The sequence below is a fragment of the Dendrobates tinctorius genome, unplaced genomic scaffold (assembly GCF_039654945.1).
Source record: "Dendrobates tinctorius isolate UK_male_01 unplaced genomic scaffold, ASM3965494v1 ptg000191l, whole genome shotgun sequence".
NCBI lineage: Eukaryota > Metazoa > Chordata > Amphibia > Anura > Dendrobatidae > Dendrobates > Dendrobates tinctorius.
Window position 1 is genome coordinate 8432577 of NW_027361858.1, and position 15549 is coordinate 8448125.

Consider the following 15549-nt stretch of genomic DNA (forward strand, 5'->3'; position numbering starts at 1 on the left):
CCAAGTGCGGTGAAATTGCAAAAAAAAAGTTCAATCCCACAATTCTTTTTTTTTTTTGTTATCATGTTCACCAAATGCTAAAACTGGCCGACCATTATGATTCTCCAGGTCATTACGAATTTGTAGATACCAAACATGTACAGGTTTTTTATTTAAGTGGTGAAAAAAAATCCAATGTTTGTTAAAAAAAAAAAAAATTCTGAGACCCGTAGAGTCTCCATATTCATGATCTGGTGCTGGGTGAGGGCTTATTTTTTGAGCGCCGAACTGACATTTTTATTGATATCATTTTGGAGTAGATGCGATGTTGTGATCGCCTGTTATTGTATTTTAATGCAATGTTGGAGCGACCAAAAAAAAATGCAATTCTGACGTTTGTACTTTTTTTTCTCATTACACCGTTTACAGATCAGATTAATTTTTTTATATCTTGGTAGATCGTATGATTCTGAATGCGGTGATACCAAATATATTTTTATTTTATTTTGAATGGGGGTGATTTAAACTTTTATATTTTATATTTTAATATTTTTAAAAACATTGCTTTTTTTACTTTTTACTGGCTTCATCCAATCAGTTGTGCTACACAGAGCAGGGCTTGAACACTGCTCTGTGTAGCAGAAATACTCACTTGCTATGAGCACCGATTGCTGGATGGTGCTCATAGCTATCCACAGGGGTCTCCTGTTATGCCAACCCATCAGAGACCTGCATTCATGTGACACCAGTACCGATGGGCGATGTTTGTGACACTCTTCTGGCACAAGCACGTTACATGCCGCTGTCAGAGATTGACTGCAGCATATAACATGTTAACAGCCAGGGGTGGATTGCGATTCCACTCATGGCTGTTAGGGGCACATGTCAGCTCATGAAAAGATGTTGGCATAGCGCCGGAGCGGGAGACTATATGTACGGTGCATGTCATGAAGGGGTTAAAAGGAATATGTCAGGAGGATCAACCCTTCTAAGGGCATGGCCATGTAGGTCAGTGAAAGTTGAACAAAATGATATCCCTGAGAAGCTGCTTCCAGAGCTTTTAAATGAAAAAGGAGTGTAACCAGTATTAGTCATGTAATGAATGACAGTCTGTTCTCCTGATCTACATGTCTCACACTGGTATCAACTTTTTTCATTTAAAATAAGCTCTAGAGGCAGATTCTCAGAAAGATCTGTGTCTGTCCCACATATCTCAACAGCTCATTTACATATTAAGAAAAATGAGGATTTCTCTGGAATAAGATATCAGATTGTAGATATCAAGATATCATTTTATGTGGCTTCCTATGACTTGCATGTCCATAAAGACGGCTTAGGAGGGTTCATCCTACAGACAGGATCCATTCAATGTGTTTGTTTTAACCCAAGGTCACAGTCAAGGTGCGCCTGTTTGGTGTATGTTTAGGAGCAGAGCCCGCATAATGCATGGCAGATGCTGACTGTGCTATACAGATAGCGTGTTTCTAGAACAGCATCAACCAGAGATAGCACCAATCGCTGCTGTTTAGCCATTTTGATGTCGCTGTCAATCACTGACAGTGTAATTTAAATAGCTGGACAGCTGGTTCGCCCATGCTATGTTCCAATCCAGAAACCTTCTTCTTGCTGCCTTAGGTCCAAGTTCCTTAATGGGAGTATGAAAAAAGATGAAAGAAAGAAAAGATAATGATATATACAGTATATCTGACCTTCTGAAGTTTTATGGTGTTTAGTCATTTTTACCATACAATGAATGCAGTGAACAACAACATCCCCACAAAAAATAAAAAAGCAAAATTATATTTTTTTTCATTTCACTAGACTTTGAATTTGTTTTCAGTTACATTATATGATAAAACTAATGGTATTAATTAAAACTGCAACTTATCCTGCAAAAAAGTCATTAAAAAATGAAAACATGTATGATTGTTCAAAGAGAAGATAAAATTGCCTGGTTGTAGCATGTTAATGCTTTCTGTTAAAATAAATGATGCTGCAGTAACTTAGTTCGGCCACTAGAGGTCACCAATGAACAAGAGAAGAAAGTTCTGGAAACAGGAAGTAGTTGGGACTGGGACTCCTGAGGTAAATATTTTGAAAGGAAGTCCTGCCTGAGAGACATGGAGCCAATTGGATGGTGTGATACAGAGGGATCTGCTTCTGTGAGTAAACTGGGATGTGTGACTGGTTACCGACTGTTTAGTTAGTTAGGGAGAGTTAGATAGGATTTGCAGCATTACCAAGAATATTCCTGTTCCTGAGACTACTGATGGACTGATAGAGATTGTGTGAGCTCCTGTATATCGAGACTCTGGCAAAAACGTGAATGCCTTAGGGGGGCTCCGTGAAATACTACTGGGACTGATCTGAATTTTCACTTGCACCTGTATAAGAGAATTTGGTGACCTAGGAAGCTAACTAAATCTAGAGACCGGACGTCAGAATAACAATTCCAGTTGTTTTCTGTTTGAGGATATTCTGTCAGGGCATCCGCTCTGAGCGCTCACAAAGAGGACAGTGCACTGTGTACATATTGTGTTGGTTCAAGTGATTAGTCGTGTAAATATAGACATGTATATATGTATACCCGGAATCTATTGTAATTAAGGCGGTAGGCGGGTGTGAGATTATATACCTGAGAGGACCACATGTCACGGTATAACACCGGAGAGGTCCTGTATCGGATAAGGGAGTGGCATAGCTTTGGGGTAGTCCTGCTCCTGTCCGTGAAGCTGGCACTTGGGATTTCTTAGGAAGCATAATTTGTATTTTGTGGTTTGTGGCTGTTGTGACCCATATTTTATTGAGAAGTAAAATCCTGCTATCTTCTTCACAAGTTATAAAGAGAAGTTGGTTTGGTATCGTATCATGGTCAGAGTCGTTCATAGCAGCGCCGTATTCCATTCTCAAGTAACGACCGGTGTACCAGCATAGTCGGCAGGATACGGTGCTTGCTATGGATGACACCAGCAGAGCAGAAGGTGCTATCACTCCTGTAGTTCTTCACCCCCCTTCCCCCATTGTGTCCGGAGGAGTTCGGTTAGTGGGTTGCTCCACTACAGGAGCACTGCTTAATCACCTGGCCAAGTTCGATGGATACAGCTTGCTGTTCAGTGATTGGGTAGGCAGGTTGAAGAATGCCATTGACTTGCACGGTATTAGCCCCCGACTGCAGCCGGAAGTTGTGCTGAATGCTCTGGAGGGGGATGCCCTCAAAGTTATCTTGCTGAAGTTTGAAGATAAGCGGATGATGGTTGATGACATCATTCGGATATTGGAAAAACCTTTTGATCATGTGGCGGCAGCAAGACAACTGTGAGTACAGTTTTTTGTCTGGACCCAGAGAGACAGAGAAAGCCTGATTCAGTATGCTATAGCATTGGAGGAACTGCACCAGGAGATCAAAAATAAGTCGCCTGTGACCGTGGGTAATGAGGCCAATGTTGACAGCATTCTTTGGGATCAGTTCATAGAGGGAATACAGAGTAAGACGCTAAAGAGTGAATTGTTTTTGAAGGCGTGGAGTACCCCTGGTATCACATATTGTGAAATACAGGAAGAGGCGGTAGCACGGACCTTAGAAGTGAGACCCGCTCTTCAGTGGAGTGACCTGCAGGTGGCTGATACAAGAGGGACGAGACCAGACCCTGTCCAGGCACAGCTGGCGGCTTTACAGAAAACTGTGGAAAACCTGGCAGTACAGATGCAGCAGATGCAGGTTTGGGAAAAGCCTCCGATATACTCGGCGCCGACTAACCCCTCTCCTCCTATGTATGGGCTATCGCCCGGTATCCCAGGGAGGATGTCGAGTGCTTTAAGTCCTGAGGCGTCCGGAGGTAGGGCAAGAAGACTGGTTCAATGTTCGCGATGCCGAGAACTCAGTCATATGCAGTGGGACTACCAGAAGAAACTGCCAGCTGAAGTCACGGCATCGGTTAAAGAGAGGCATTCGCAGTAGTTGGGCATATGGCAAGGCAGGAAGGAAAATCAACACCCAAAGTCTGTTCTGAAGATCTGATTGCAGATAATCCTACTCTGGAGGTGCAGTTTACAGGATAAAGGATCGAAGGTGATGACGATGCCAATGAAATTTTTGAAGGCGCACTTCAAAGTGACTGTCAAATCGGAGTTGAGACATCTGTTGAGGCTGAAGGCCGCTAATAATGAGGAATTTCCAGTGGCGGGTATTGCATGGATGAAGGTATAGCTGTGCGGCTAGGAGTTGGGAACCAATGTAGTGGTACTCATGAAGACACAGGCAAGGCCGAACCTCCTGGTGGTTCTGGGAATGAATATCCTGAGACAACAGGAATCCCTTCTGTTTGAGAGCGATGGTCCGAGATATTGGAAACAGGCGACATGCCACAAAGCCACTAAGAGAGCCCTGCAGCAGGTGGTCCGTTCGTGCGGTATTCAGAAGAGTTCGGCAGAAGGAAGAGCGGTGGGAGCAGTGTATGTTCCACGCGGGTCTGCTGTTGAGATCACCCAGGTCAAGAGAAGCGCGAGTTGATGCCGGTAGGGGCACACAGAAAATTAAACGGTGTGGAGGTGGTTTTGGAACCGGTGGGTTGGTCAGAAGATACGGATGGTCTGATGATAGCCCGAACGCTGGCCATTGTACAAGATGGAACTGTACCAGTAAAATGTCTGAACCTGCAGAATTATGAGGTGACTCTGGTGGTGGTCACTAAGTTGGCTGATGTATATGTGTGTGGCGAAGGAGTCATTCCCAAAAGTCAGTTCACACTGAGGGCAGACTGCCGGACCGCCTTGACCCTGTCCAAGCAGACGGCAGCAGAAGAGTCCCCCACACCTGTGTGGAATGGCAGGAAAAATATGGAGACTATGGGAGTCCCAGTTGATATCCGAGCAGGCCCACAGGCTGGAGGCTACAATGTGGAAATATCAGGCTGCTTTCTTCAGCATGGAAGAAGACTTTGATTGCTCCAAGGCAGTGGAACATGAGATACCCACGGGAAACACCCCCCCAATTCGGGAGAGATATCACCAGATCCCTCTGAACCTCTATCAAGAGGTCAAGGGGATGGTAGCGCAAATGCTGGATAATGGGGTGATCCGCGCAAGTCAGAGTCCATGGCCTTCCCCAGTCATATTGGTACGGTAGAAGGACGGGTCCATACGGTTTTGTGTTGATTACCGCAAGCTGAATGCACATACTGTAGGTGACTATTACTCGTTACCAAGAATCGAAGAAACCCTGTCTTCCCTGGGAAAGGCAAAGTAATTCTCTATGCTTGACCTGGCCGGTGGCTACTGGCAGGTGCCCATGGTGGATCAAGATCGACAGAAGACAGCATTCATCTTACCAATGGGCCTGTACGAGTTTAACTGAATGCCCTTCGAACTGGCTAGTGCCCCAGGAATGTCTCAACGGTTGATGGAGTATTGCTTGGGTGATTACAACTTTGAGTCCGTGTTGATCTATCTGGACGATGTGATTATATTCGGAGATTCGTTCGACGATCACCTTGAAAAGCTCCAGCAAATGTTGCACCAACTGAGAGACAATGGACCTAAAATCAAGCCCAAAAAGTGTCACCTGTTCCAGACGCAGATCGAGTGTCTGTGGCATGTAGTATTGGCTTAGGATGTGCGGCTGGTAGCGAGTAAAATTGAGGCCATTCAGCAGTGGCACATGTCCAAGACCCTGAGGAAAGTACGGGCGTTTCTCGGTTTAGCCGGATACTACCATCCGTTTGTGAAAGACATTGCTAAAGTGGCTGAGCCTGTGCCATATTCGAGAAAGTTGTATTTTATGTACTGACTCCCCTCTATATCACCCTAAAAATATTTTGAAGTGCTTCAACAAGGTATGCAAATTGGATGTCATTGCAGCGGCGCCTGTCCCTCTTCTCACCTGCTAAACGCTGTCTTTGTGTTGTGATTGATGTGGATGACACATCCTGCATTATTCACATAGCCAAAGGAAATCTCAGGCTTACACAGGGACATCTCCAACTTGCGCAGGGGCTCTTTGCTCTGCCCTACCGTGAGGAGAGCCTAAAACCTAACTGTGCATGTGCCGACTCACGTCTTTCCGGCTCCTGCTTTCCGCAACTGTTTCCATTGCTTTGTTCCCAGCTGTCTATTCTGTTTTCCTATACAGTTAATTAAAAGAAATTGAGATTTATATCTGCGAGACAAAAGCTTTCCATACTTTGGAATTCCTCTAATGAAGAAGCATTATTAAATATGAAAAGATCTTTACATGTATGGATTCATATTATGAACTTTTAGTATGTGAACAGCTATTCTTTTATGTTTCAGATCAGTAGAGGTTTTGTTATTGAATACCCTTTTACTTGAACTATACAGATGTGCGTATGGCCATAGGCCACACTACTTAGAATAGAGAACATAGCTACTAAGCTAAATACAGTACACCCTCTTCAGCACTGCCGAACAAAATGTTAATGCCAAAAGTCACAAAACAAGGTGTATAGTAAGGTAAGTAAGGCAGTAAGTTTTTATGTTTTTGCTCAAGCAAATGCTTTTTATTGGGCTTAGAATAGCAAACTTTTTTTTCTTTGCAAGCTATTGCAATGAGAAATAAATTTTTTAGAAGCCGCAAAGTTTTATTCCAGTTACAAGGAGTTACTGTAAAATTGACATAGCAATATGACAGAACAATTTCAGCACATTTGCATTTTTACAATAAAGCTGTTAAATCTCACAATAAGTATGTTTAAATTTGATGGAGGAAATAAAGGGCAAAGATTCTGTCACAAAACATCCAATGTTACTGAAAACCTTCATAAGGCTATGTCCACAAATACAGAATTTGATGAGGATTTTGGTGCAGACTGATGGACTAAATTTTAATAAAATCTTCTGATATTCTGCAGAAAAAATCAGGAGAACTTGGTATTTCATAACACATTGATGTGTTGTGGTGTGTGAACACACACTAATTACTGTATATAAATGGATTCTTGTGATTTCATTACGAAATGCTGCTGGGTTCATGACGACGGTTATTTTATAGGGGCCAATAAATCTAGGACCCAACTTCCAGGAATGAACCCTGCTAGACAACCACATAAAGTCAATTACATTCAGGTCTGGACCTGGCAAGCGTTTTCTGTCAGCCATATGTTTGTACATGTCTCCCATGATCTTCAAATTACTCAGAATCCCCCACCACACCAAAAAGTGACAAAGAAAACATTCCTCCTCAGGAACTCCTGAAGCCTCTCAACCACTAAAAGTACCAAACTCTGGATGGTAACCTTACACACCAAAGAATGGTGACCTGCTGGTACACTCTTGACGATGATTACTAATAGCAAATTCTGACAGCGGTAAGTAGGATGCCCAATCCTCTTTTTTCTCGGAGACAAAGCACCTGAGGTAAGTCTCCAAATTCTGATTAACGCTCTTGGTCTGTCCATTTGACTAGGGATGGAAGGCTGAGGAAAAGGACATATGCAACCCCAGTCTAGAACAGAACACCCTCCAGAACTTGGAAACAAATTGGGTCCCCCCATCTGGCACCACATCGGAGGGAACCCCCTGAAGCTTCACAATCTCATTTATCTCATTAACTTTGGTGCTCGATTAATCCACCTGCCTCCTTATTACTCTTCTGTCTGACCCACAGCCTCAATAAAGAACCCAAATATGAATTACTTACTGAGGCAGAAGAGAGAACTCCCTAATTTGAGAACCAATATCATGAGCCCACTGATTTCAATTGCTGTCTTCTAGTGCCTATAGCTGTTTTGCCCCCAAAAGAAATTCAGTAAATTCTGTGCTCCCAAATCCAAATGACCCACTCCCTTTTGAGAGCCAAAGTGTGCCTAAACCCCATGTAGCATCCACGTTGGGCATTACTGTAGCAATGAGACTCTGCTTAATTTACAGTGTGCATGTGTCATGAAACATGAGCGGGACACCATGTATGGACACTATAATGTATGGGCACCTCAATGTATGGCCACTATAATAGCAGATTATCAGTTTTCACTCATCAACATCCAAGGCTGTTTATTTCTGGATTACACCCATGGAATAAAAATCGCCACTGCCACTGTAGATAAATTCCAAGAAGGGTGTAATTTCCAAAATAAGGTGATGAGGATGATTTTGCTCTTCTGATGCTTAAGTGCTCTCTATATGGAGTCCTCAAGCAACTCCCGGGTCTCGCCGTATGGCTAAGCAGTACTGTACAGCCATATATGGGGTATTGCCACTTTCAGCAAAAATAGTGTGACAAATTTTGGTGCCATTTTTACCTGTGAAAATGTAAAATCTGGGGTTAAAATAAAAATGTTGTGGTAGAAATTTAATTGTTTTTTCACTGCCAATGGTATAAAATTCTGTGAGGCACATGTGGTGTTAATATGCTCACTGCACTCCTAGATGAATTCATTGAGAAGTGTAGTTTGTAAAATGAAGTCACTTATTGGGAGTTCTGCTGTTCTGGCTCCTCAGGGCCTCACCAATGTGACATGGCACCCTCAAACTCTTCCAGCAAAATCTGAACTCAAATGTAGTGCTCCTTCCATTCTAATATTTGCACTGTGCCTCAAAAGTAGTTTTTGACCACGTCAGGTCTTGGCGTACACAGGAAAAATTGTGTAACAAATTGTACAGTTTTTTTTCTCCTATTATCGGTTTAGAAAATTGAAAACTTGGGGCCCAAGCTACATTTTAGTGGACAAAATTGTAATTTTGCATTGACTGCATAAGCCCAATCTCATACAATTCCGTGAAGGGTTAAAAATGCTTACTACACCCATAGACAAATTCCTCAAGAGGTGTAGTTTCCAAGATGGGGTCACTTGTGGAAGTTTTTACTGTTATTGACATTAGGGGCTCTTCAAATGTGACATGGCATCTACAGTGTAGTTCAACAAAAATTGTGCTTCAAAATTCAATTGGCGCTCCTTTCCTTCCAAGCATTGCCGTGTGCCCAAACAGTAGTTTTCCACCACATATGGTATATCGGCGTACTCATGAGAAATCTTGCAACACATTTTACAGTCCATTTTTTCCTGTTACCTTTGTGAAAAGGAAAAATTTGGGGTAAAAGCAACATTTTTGAGGGGAAAATTTATTTTTTCATGGCTCAACGTTATAAAATTCTGTGAAGCTCCTGTGGCTTCAAAGTGCTCACCACACCTCTAGATAAGTTCCTTGAGGGGTGTAGTTTCCAAAACGGGGTCCCTAGTGGGGGATTTCCACTACTTGAGCATATCACGTGGTCTGCAAACGCGACATGGTGTTCGATATCTATTCCAGCCAATTTTGTGGTTTCAAAAGTCAATTGGTGCTCCCTTCCTTCCAAACTCTGCCTTGCACCCAAACAGTATTTTCCATGAAATATGGGTATTAGTGTGCTAATGAGATATTATACAACACATTGCATGCTCCATTTTTTCCTCCTGTAACCCCTGTGAAAATGCAAAATTTGTGGATGAAGCAAAATTTTTGTGGGAAATACGTATTCTTTTATTTTCACGGCTCAACGTTATACATTTTTGAGAAGTACTTGGGGATTGAAGGTGCTCACAAACACATCTAGATACATTTCATGAGAGATGCAGTTTCCAAAATGTGGTCACTTGAGGGGGTTTCCAATGTTTAGGCACATCATGGGCTCTGCAAACGTGACATGGCATTATCTATCTATTCCAGCCAATTTTGCATACAATAAGTTAAATAGTGCTACTTCCTTTCTGAGCCCTGTTGTACTCCCAAACAGTAGTTTTCAACCACCTATGGGCTATCAGCGTACTCAGGACTCGAAATTGTACAACAAACTGTATAGTCTAATTTCTCCTATTACCCTTTTGAAAATGCTAAATTGGGGCTAAAGCAATATTTATGTGTGAATAATAAAACATCAGGTCTGGCCCCCCCACTAATCTGAACTCTCCTAAGAAAGTTATCAATGATAAAGTGGTCAACAACTCCTTGAAGCAGAAAATGTGGGCCAGCAAAATGTAGTTGTAATAGTTTCTTTTTTGTGGTAGAGGATAAATGTTTCTTTTAAATGAATGCAAATCATATTTCTGTATTATGTTTTGTGTAAGTGCATTGTTTGTGTTTCAATCTTACTGAATCCTACTTTGCTGCGCTAGGTTATTGCTTCTTGTCACATATAGTGCACATACATCATGCGGAAGGCGTCCGAAGGCGTTCTCAGGGAGGCAGAGCGCTATTGTTTTATTGAGCTCCACACTACTTATCACTGGAATTAAATCTGGAGGCTTTGACTTTAATATTAAAGCATTGATTCAGGTAAAGAGGTTACGCTTACATTAACGTTATACATTAGTTGCTTAGCTTTGCTAATGTATTCAATACACTTCCTTTATCTGACTTTATGGCTAGGCCATTAGACGGAGCAAAATGAAACAAATCGTATCCTTGCCTGACTGCTGACTTTGTATTTGCCGTTGACATTTTGTGGAGAAATGGGAATCATTACACTTTCCTCTGCTGCCGAGAAGCTGGAGCCAAAACCTACAAAATAACATTTTGAGAAACACATGGTATCAATCTTGTGATTAGTCACAACATCCGTGAGTAAAGCAAATACCAACTCTCCTTCCTTAGCTTTGGAAAAAGGGTGCTGCTCGCTAAATGGCTATATTATTGCCCGTTGGCGCTCTTGCCACATTCTGTCTACATATAGCTTTCCTTTAGTAACACATAGTTATTAGCCAAAACACTTTACCCAGGGTGCTGCACATGTCTGCGTGCCTGCAGAGAGCTGGCAGCCATATTGCTATCTCCCACCGGTTATGTCATTCACTACTTTAATAACTGTAATAAAGGCAAATAATAAACAATGAAAAACATGATTCCTCCTCACTGAATAGCCACTTTCCGCTGATATAAAAAGATATGATATGTGAAATGTATTTTCTTCCAGTAACAAACATGGAATCACCTCTGATGACAGCCATAGTTCTTTGTTTAATTGTATAGTCTAATCATATACAAGAAAAAAAATATATAAAAAATAAGTAATAAAATAAGTAATGCAATCTAACATATGAATATGATATAATGAGCCATCACTCACATACAACACTCTGTATGCAGTTTCTCAGATGAAAAGGAATACTATAACTCAGTCTTGAGCAAGGTGTACTTACATTAGTTCGTACCTTTTTAATGATGTTCTTCCTAAATTTACAGGAAATCTTGTTCTTTTCTTTTTCTAAATTTGTACAGCTTATGTGAATTTTTCCTACATTTTTACAAATTTGTTGGCTCACTGGTATTTTCAATTAACCTTTTTTTATATCCCACTATTAACAATATTTGCTTAGGAAGATCAATAACAGGGAAATAGTTAGGATGGCAACCTCATGTTGTTAGAAAAGAGTATGAGGCTAAGTTCCCACATCCATATTTTTGGTCTGTGCTGTCCTTGAAAAACATTGACTTATAGAATATGTCTATACAATTATAGAATATATCACTTATAGAATCATCATAACATCATAGAATGTTAGAGTTGGAAGCAGGGCCGGACTAGGACAAAAAAGCAGCCCTGCCATACAAACCCCACCAGCCCACAAACTATAACACTCCTCACCCCGATCAGTAAATTTTGCTTTACTTTGTCGTGCCCCTCACTCTCCTAAAAGGAGATATTTGAAGAGCCACATGTGAATGACGCCACAGTGCGTATGATTGACCACAGCTGCATTTACATGGTGCTCTACAGAGCTCTGATTTTCAGGATCATAGGGGTCCCAGCAGTCCAATCTCCAGGAATTGGAAAGTTATCTCCTATCCAGAGGAGAGGGGATTACTTGGGATAATCCATTTAAACAACTTTTCCAATATTTAATTTTTATTTGGCTATAGTAGTATTAAAAATACTAGACCAATATTAACCCTCCCAAAGTTCAATGTCGCCTCTACGACAACAGGAAAGGAGAAGTGGTACTGTGCAGTACATACAGGGTTTTTGTGGGCCCCGGGTGAAAGTCTCAGTGGCCCCTTTAACACATACCACAATTCATAATGCACAGATACAGCAGAGAAATATAGGTATACAATGCCAAAGATTTGACTTCTTACATTACATGAGTGATAACTATTGTACAATCTACAAAAAGTCATAAATGAGACAATATAGCCCTTCATAGAGTATTATGGGCACCACATAGGGATTTTTACAGAAACATGCCCTATATATTGTTCTATACAGAATAATGAGCCCCACATATTGATCCATACAGTATAATGAGCCCCATATATTGCTCCATACAGAATAATGAGCCCCATATATTGTCCCATACATTATAATGAGCCCGATGTATTGCTCTACACAATATTATTGGTACCACATAGTGCTCCATACAGTATAATAAGCCCTATATATTGTTCCATACAGAATAATGAGCCCCACATATTGCTCCATACAGTATAATGAGCCCCATATATTGATCCATACTGAATAATGAGCCCCATATATTGTTCCATACAGTATAATGAGTCCCATATATTGTTCCATACAGTGTAATGAGCCCCATGTATTGCTCCATACAGTGTGAGCCCCATGTATTGCTCCATACAGTATAATGAGCCCCATGTATTGCTCCATACAGTATAACGAGCCCCATATATTGCTCCATACAGAATAATGAGCCCCATATATTGCTCCATACAGTATAATGAGCCCCATGTATTGCTCCATACATAATAATAAGCCCCATATAATGCTCCACACAGTATTATGGGCACCAAATAGTGCTCCATACAGTATAATGTGCCCCATGTATTGCTCCTTACAGTATAATGAGCCACATATATTGCGCAATACAGAATAATAAGCCCCATATAATGCTCCACACAGTATTATGGGTACCACATAGTACTCCATACAGTATAATGAGCCACATATATTGCACCATACAGAATAATAAGCCCAGATAATGCTCTACACAATATTATGGGTACCACACAGTGCTCCATTCAGTATAATAAGCCCCATATATATTTCCATACAGAATAATGAGCCCCACATATTGCTTCATACAGTATAATGAGCCCCATATATAATGCTCCATACAGAATAATGAGCCCCATATATTGTTCCATACAGTATAATGAGCCCCATGTATTGCTCCATATAGTATGAGCCCCATATATTGCTCCATAGAGTATAATGAGCCCCATGTATTGCTCCATACAGAATAATAAGCCCCATATAATGCTCCACACAGTATTATGGGTGCCACATAGTGCTCCATACAGTATAATGAGCCCCATGTATTGCTCCATACAGTATAATGAGCCCCGTATATTGTGTCATACAGAATAATAAGCCCCATATAATTCTCCACACTGTATTTTGGGTACCACATAGTGCTCCATACAGTATACTGAGCCCCATATATTGTTCCATACAGAATAATAAGCCCCATATAATGCTCCACACAGTATTATGGGTACCACATAGCGCTCAATACAGTATAATAAGCCCCAAATAATGCTCCAAACAGTATAATGAGCCCCATATATTGCTCCATACAGTATAATGAGCCCCATATTATGCTCCAAACAGTATAATGAGCCCCATATAATGCTAAAAACAGTATAATGCACCCCATATAATACTCCATACAGTATAATATGCCCCATACCTTGCTCCATAGAGAATGGGCCTCATATAATGCTACATAATAATGCTACATACAGAATATGATGGGCATAGAAATACATGCAGCCTCACGCTCTGGTCCGAGTGCCGGCGGCAGCGCTGAGTGTTGATACGAGAGACTCATGCGAGTTTCTCACATCACACACGCTAGTGAGACTCCGGCCTAAGTCACAGTATCCCTTATATAATGTATATAGAATGTTGTATATACATAATATAGGTGATACTGTGATTACTCAGATTTAGCAGCCTGTATCACCTATATATTGTATACACAGCAGTCTATATACAGTATACATGTGATAGTGCAAGTGGTGTACATACACAAAGATTCCATAATGGGACTCACCCAGGTATGGATATGGGGGGAGGATGAACAGCTGAGGTGCATCCATCATCGGGCGTGCAGAGGAGCGGGTCCCTGGCTAGGATGGTGAGTGGAGCAGGAAACAAAAAAAGGGGGATATACAGCACTCGGGGGGGACAGGCATAGCCGAGGAGGCACACAGATCACGGGGTGGGGTTCATAGATTGCCAGGGGGACACAGAGATCACTGTGGGGTGGCACGATGATCACGGGGGGAGGTACAGATCACAGGGGGGCACATAGCTGGGGGGGCACAGTGATCACTGGGGGGTGGCACAAAAATCACAGGATGGCACATAGCTGGAGGACACAGATCACAGGGGGCACAGAGATCACATGGGAGCACAAATATCACAGGGGGTACATAGCAGGGGGCACAGGGATCAAAGGGGTGCACACAGCTGGGGGCACAGAGATCACATGGGAGCACATAGCAGGGAGCACAGGGATTACAGGAGTGCACATAGCTGGAGCCAGATATCACAGGGGGGCACATAGCTGGGGCCACAGAGATCATAGGGGGAACATAGCTGGGGCCACAGAGATCACAGGGGGCACATAGCTGGGGCCACAGAGGTCACAGGGGGGCATATAGCTGGAGGGCACAGAAATCACAGGGGGAACAGAGATCATGGGGACACATAGCTGTGGGGCACAGAAATCACAGGGGGAAAGAGATCAAGGGGACACATAGCTGTGGGGTACAGGAATCACAGGGGGACATTTAGCTATGGGGCACAGATCACAGGGGGGCACATAGCTGGGGCCACAGAGATCACAGGGGGCACATAGCTGGGGCCACAGAGATCACAGGGGGCACATAGCTGGGGCCAGAGAGATCACAGGGGGGCACATAGCTAGAGCCAGAGAGATCACAGGGGGGCATGTAGCTGGGGCCAGAGCGATCAGAGGGGGCACATAGCTGGGACTAGAGCGATCACAGGGGGGCACATAGCTGGGGCCAGAGAGATCACAAGGGGGCACATAGATGGGGCCAGAGAAATCACAGGGGGGCATATAGCTGGGGCCAGAGAGATCACGGGGGGCACATAGCTGGGGCCAGAGAGATCACAGGGAGGCATATAGATGGGGCCAGAGATCACGGGGTGGCACATAGCTGATGCCATAGAGATCACAGGGGGCACATAGATGGCCAGAGAGATCACAGGGGGGCACATAGCTGGGGCCAGAGAGATCATGGGGAGGGCACATAGCTGGGGCCAGAGAGATCACAGGGGGCACGTAACTGGGGCCAGAGAGATCACAGGGGGGGCACATAGCTGGGGCCAGACAGAGAGATCACAGGGGGGCACTTAGCTGAAGGACCACAGAGATCACAGGGGGGGCACATAGCTGAAGGGCACAGATCACGAGCACTGCAGACAGGCACACAGGGCTGCCGGCACAAAGATCTCTCTGGCAGCAGCAGCTCCTCTTCCAAAATGGTAGCGACTAGAATGGAGCTGATTATATGAGCTAATGATGTCACCGGAAGTGTCGAGACTAGAGCTGTCTAGATTGGAGTGGCTAAAATGAGGATCATAAAAAATCA

The 15549-nt window shown here is 42.9% G+C and overlaps 1 protein-coding gene across 2 annotated transcripts in view; it reads right to left on the reverse strand.

Moving 5' to 3' along the window:
* The window catches only part of SVEP1 (sushi, von Willebrand factor type A, EGF and pentraxin domain containing 1), a 543713-nt gene that overhangs the window by 190308 nt on the left and 337856 nt on the right, over positions 1–15549 (reverse strand). For both annotated transcript variants that reach the window (XM_073552438.1, XM_073552437.1), the window contains exon 20: positions 10379–10470. In XM_073552438.1, coding sequence (XP_073408539.1) covers positions 10379–10470 — 92 coding nt within the window. The remainder of the gene's footprint in view (positions 1–10378; positions 10471–15549) is intronic.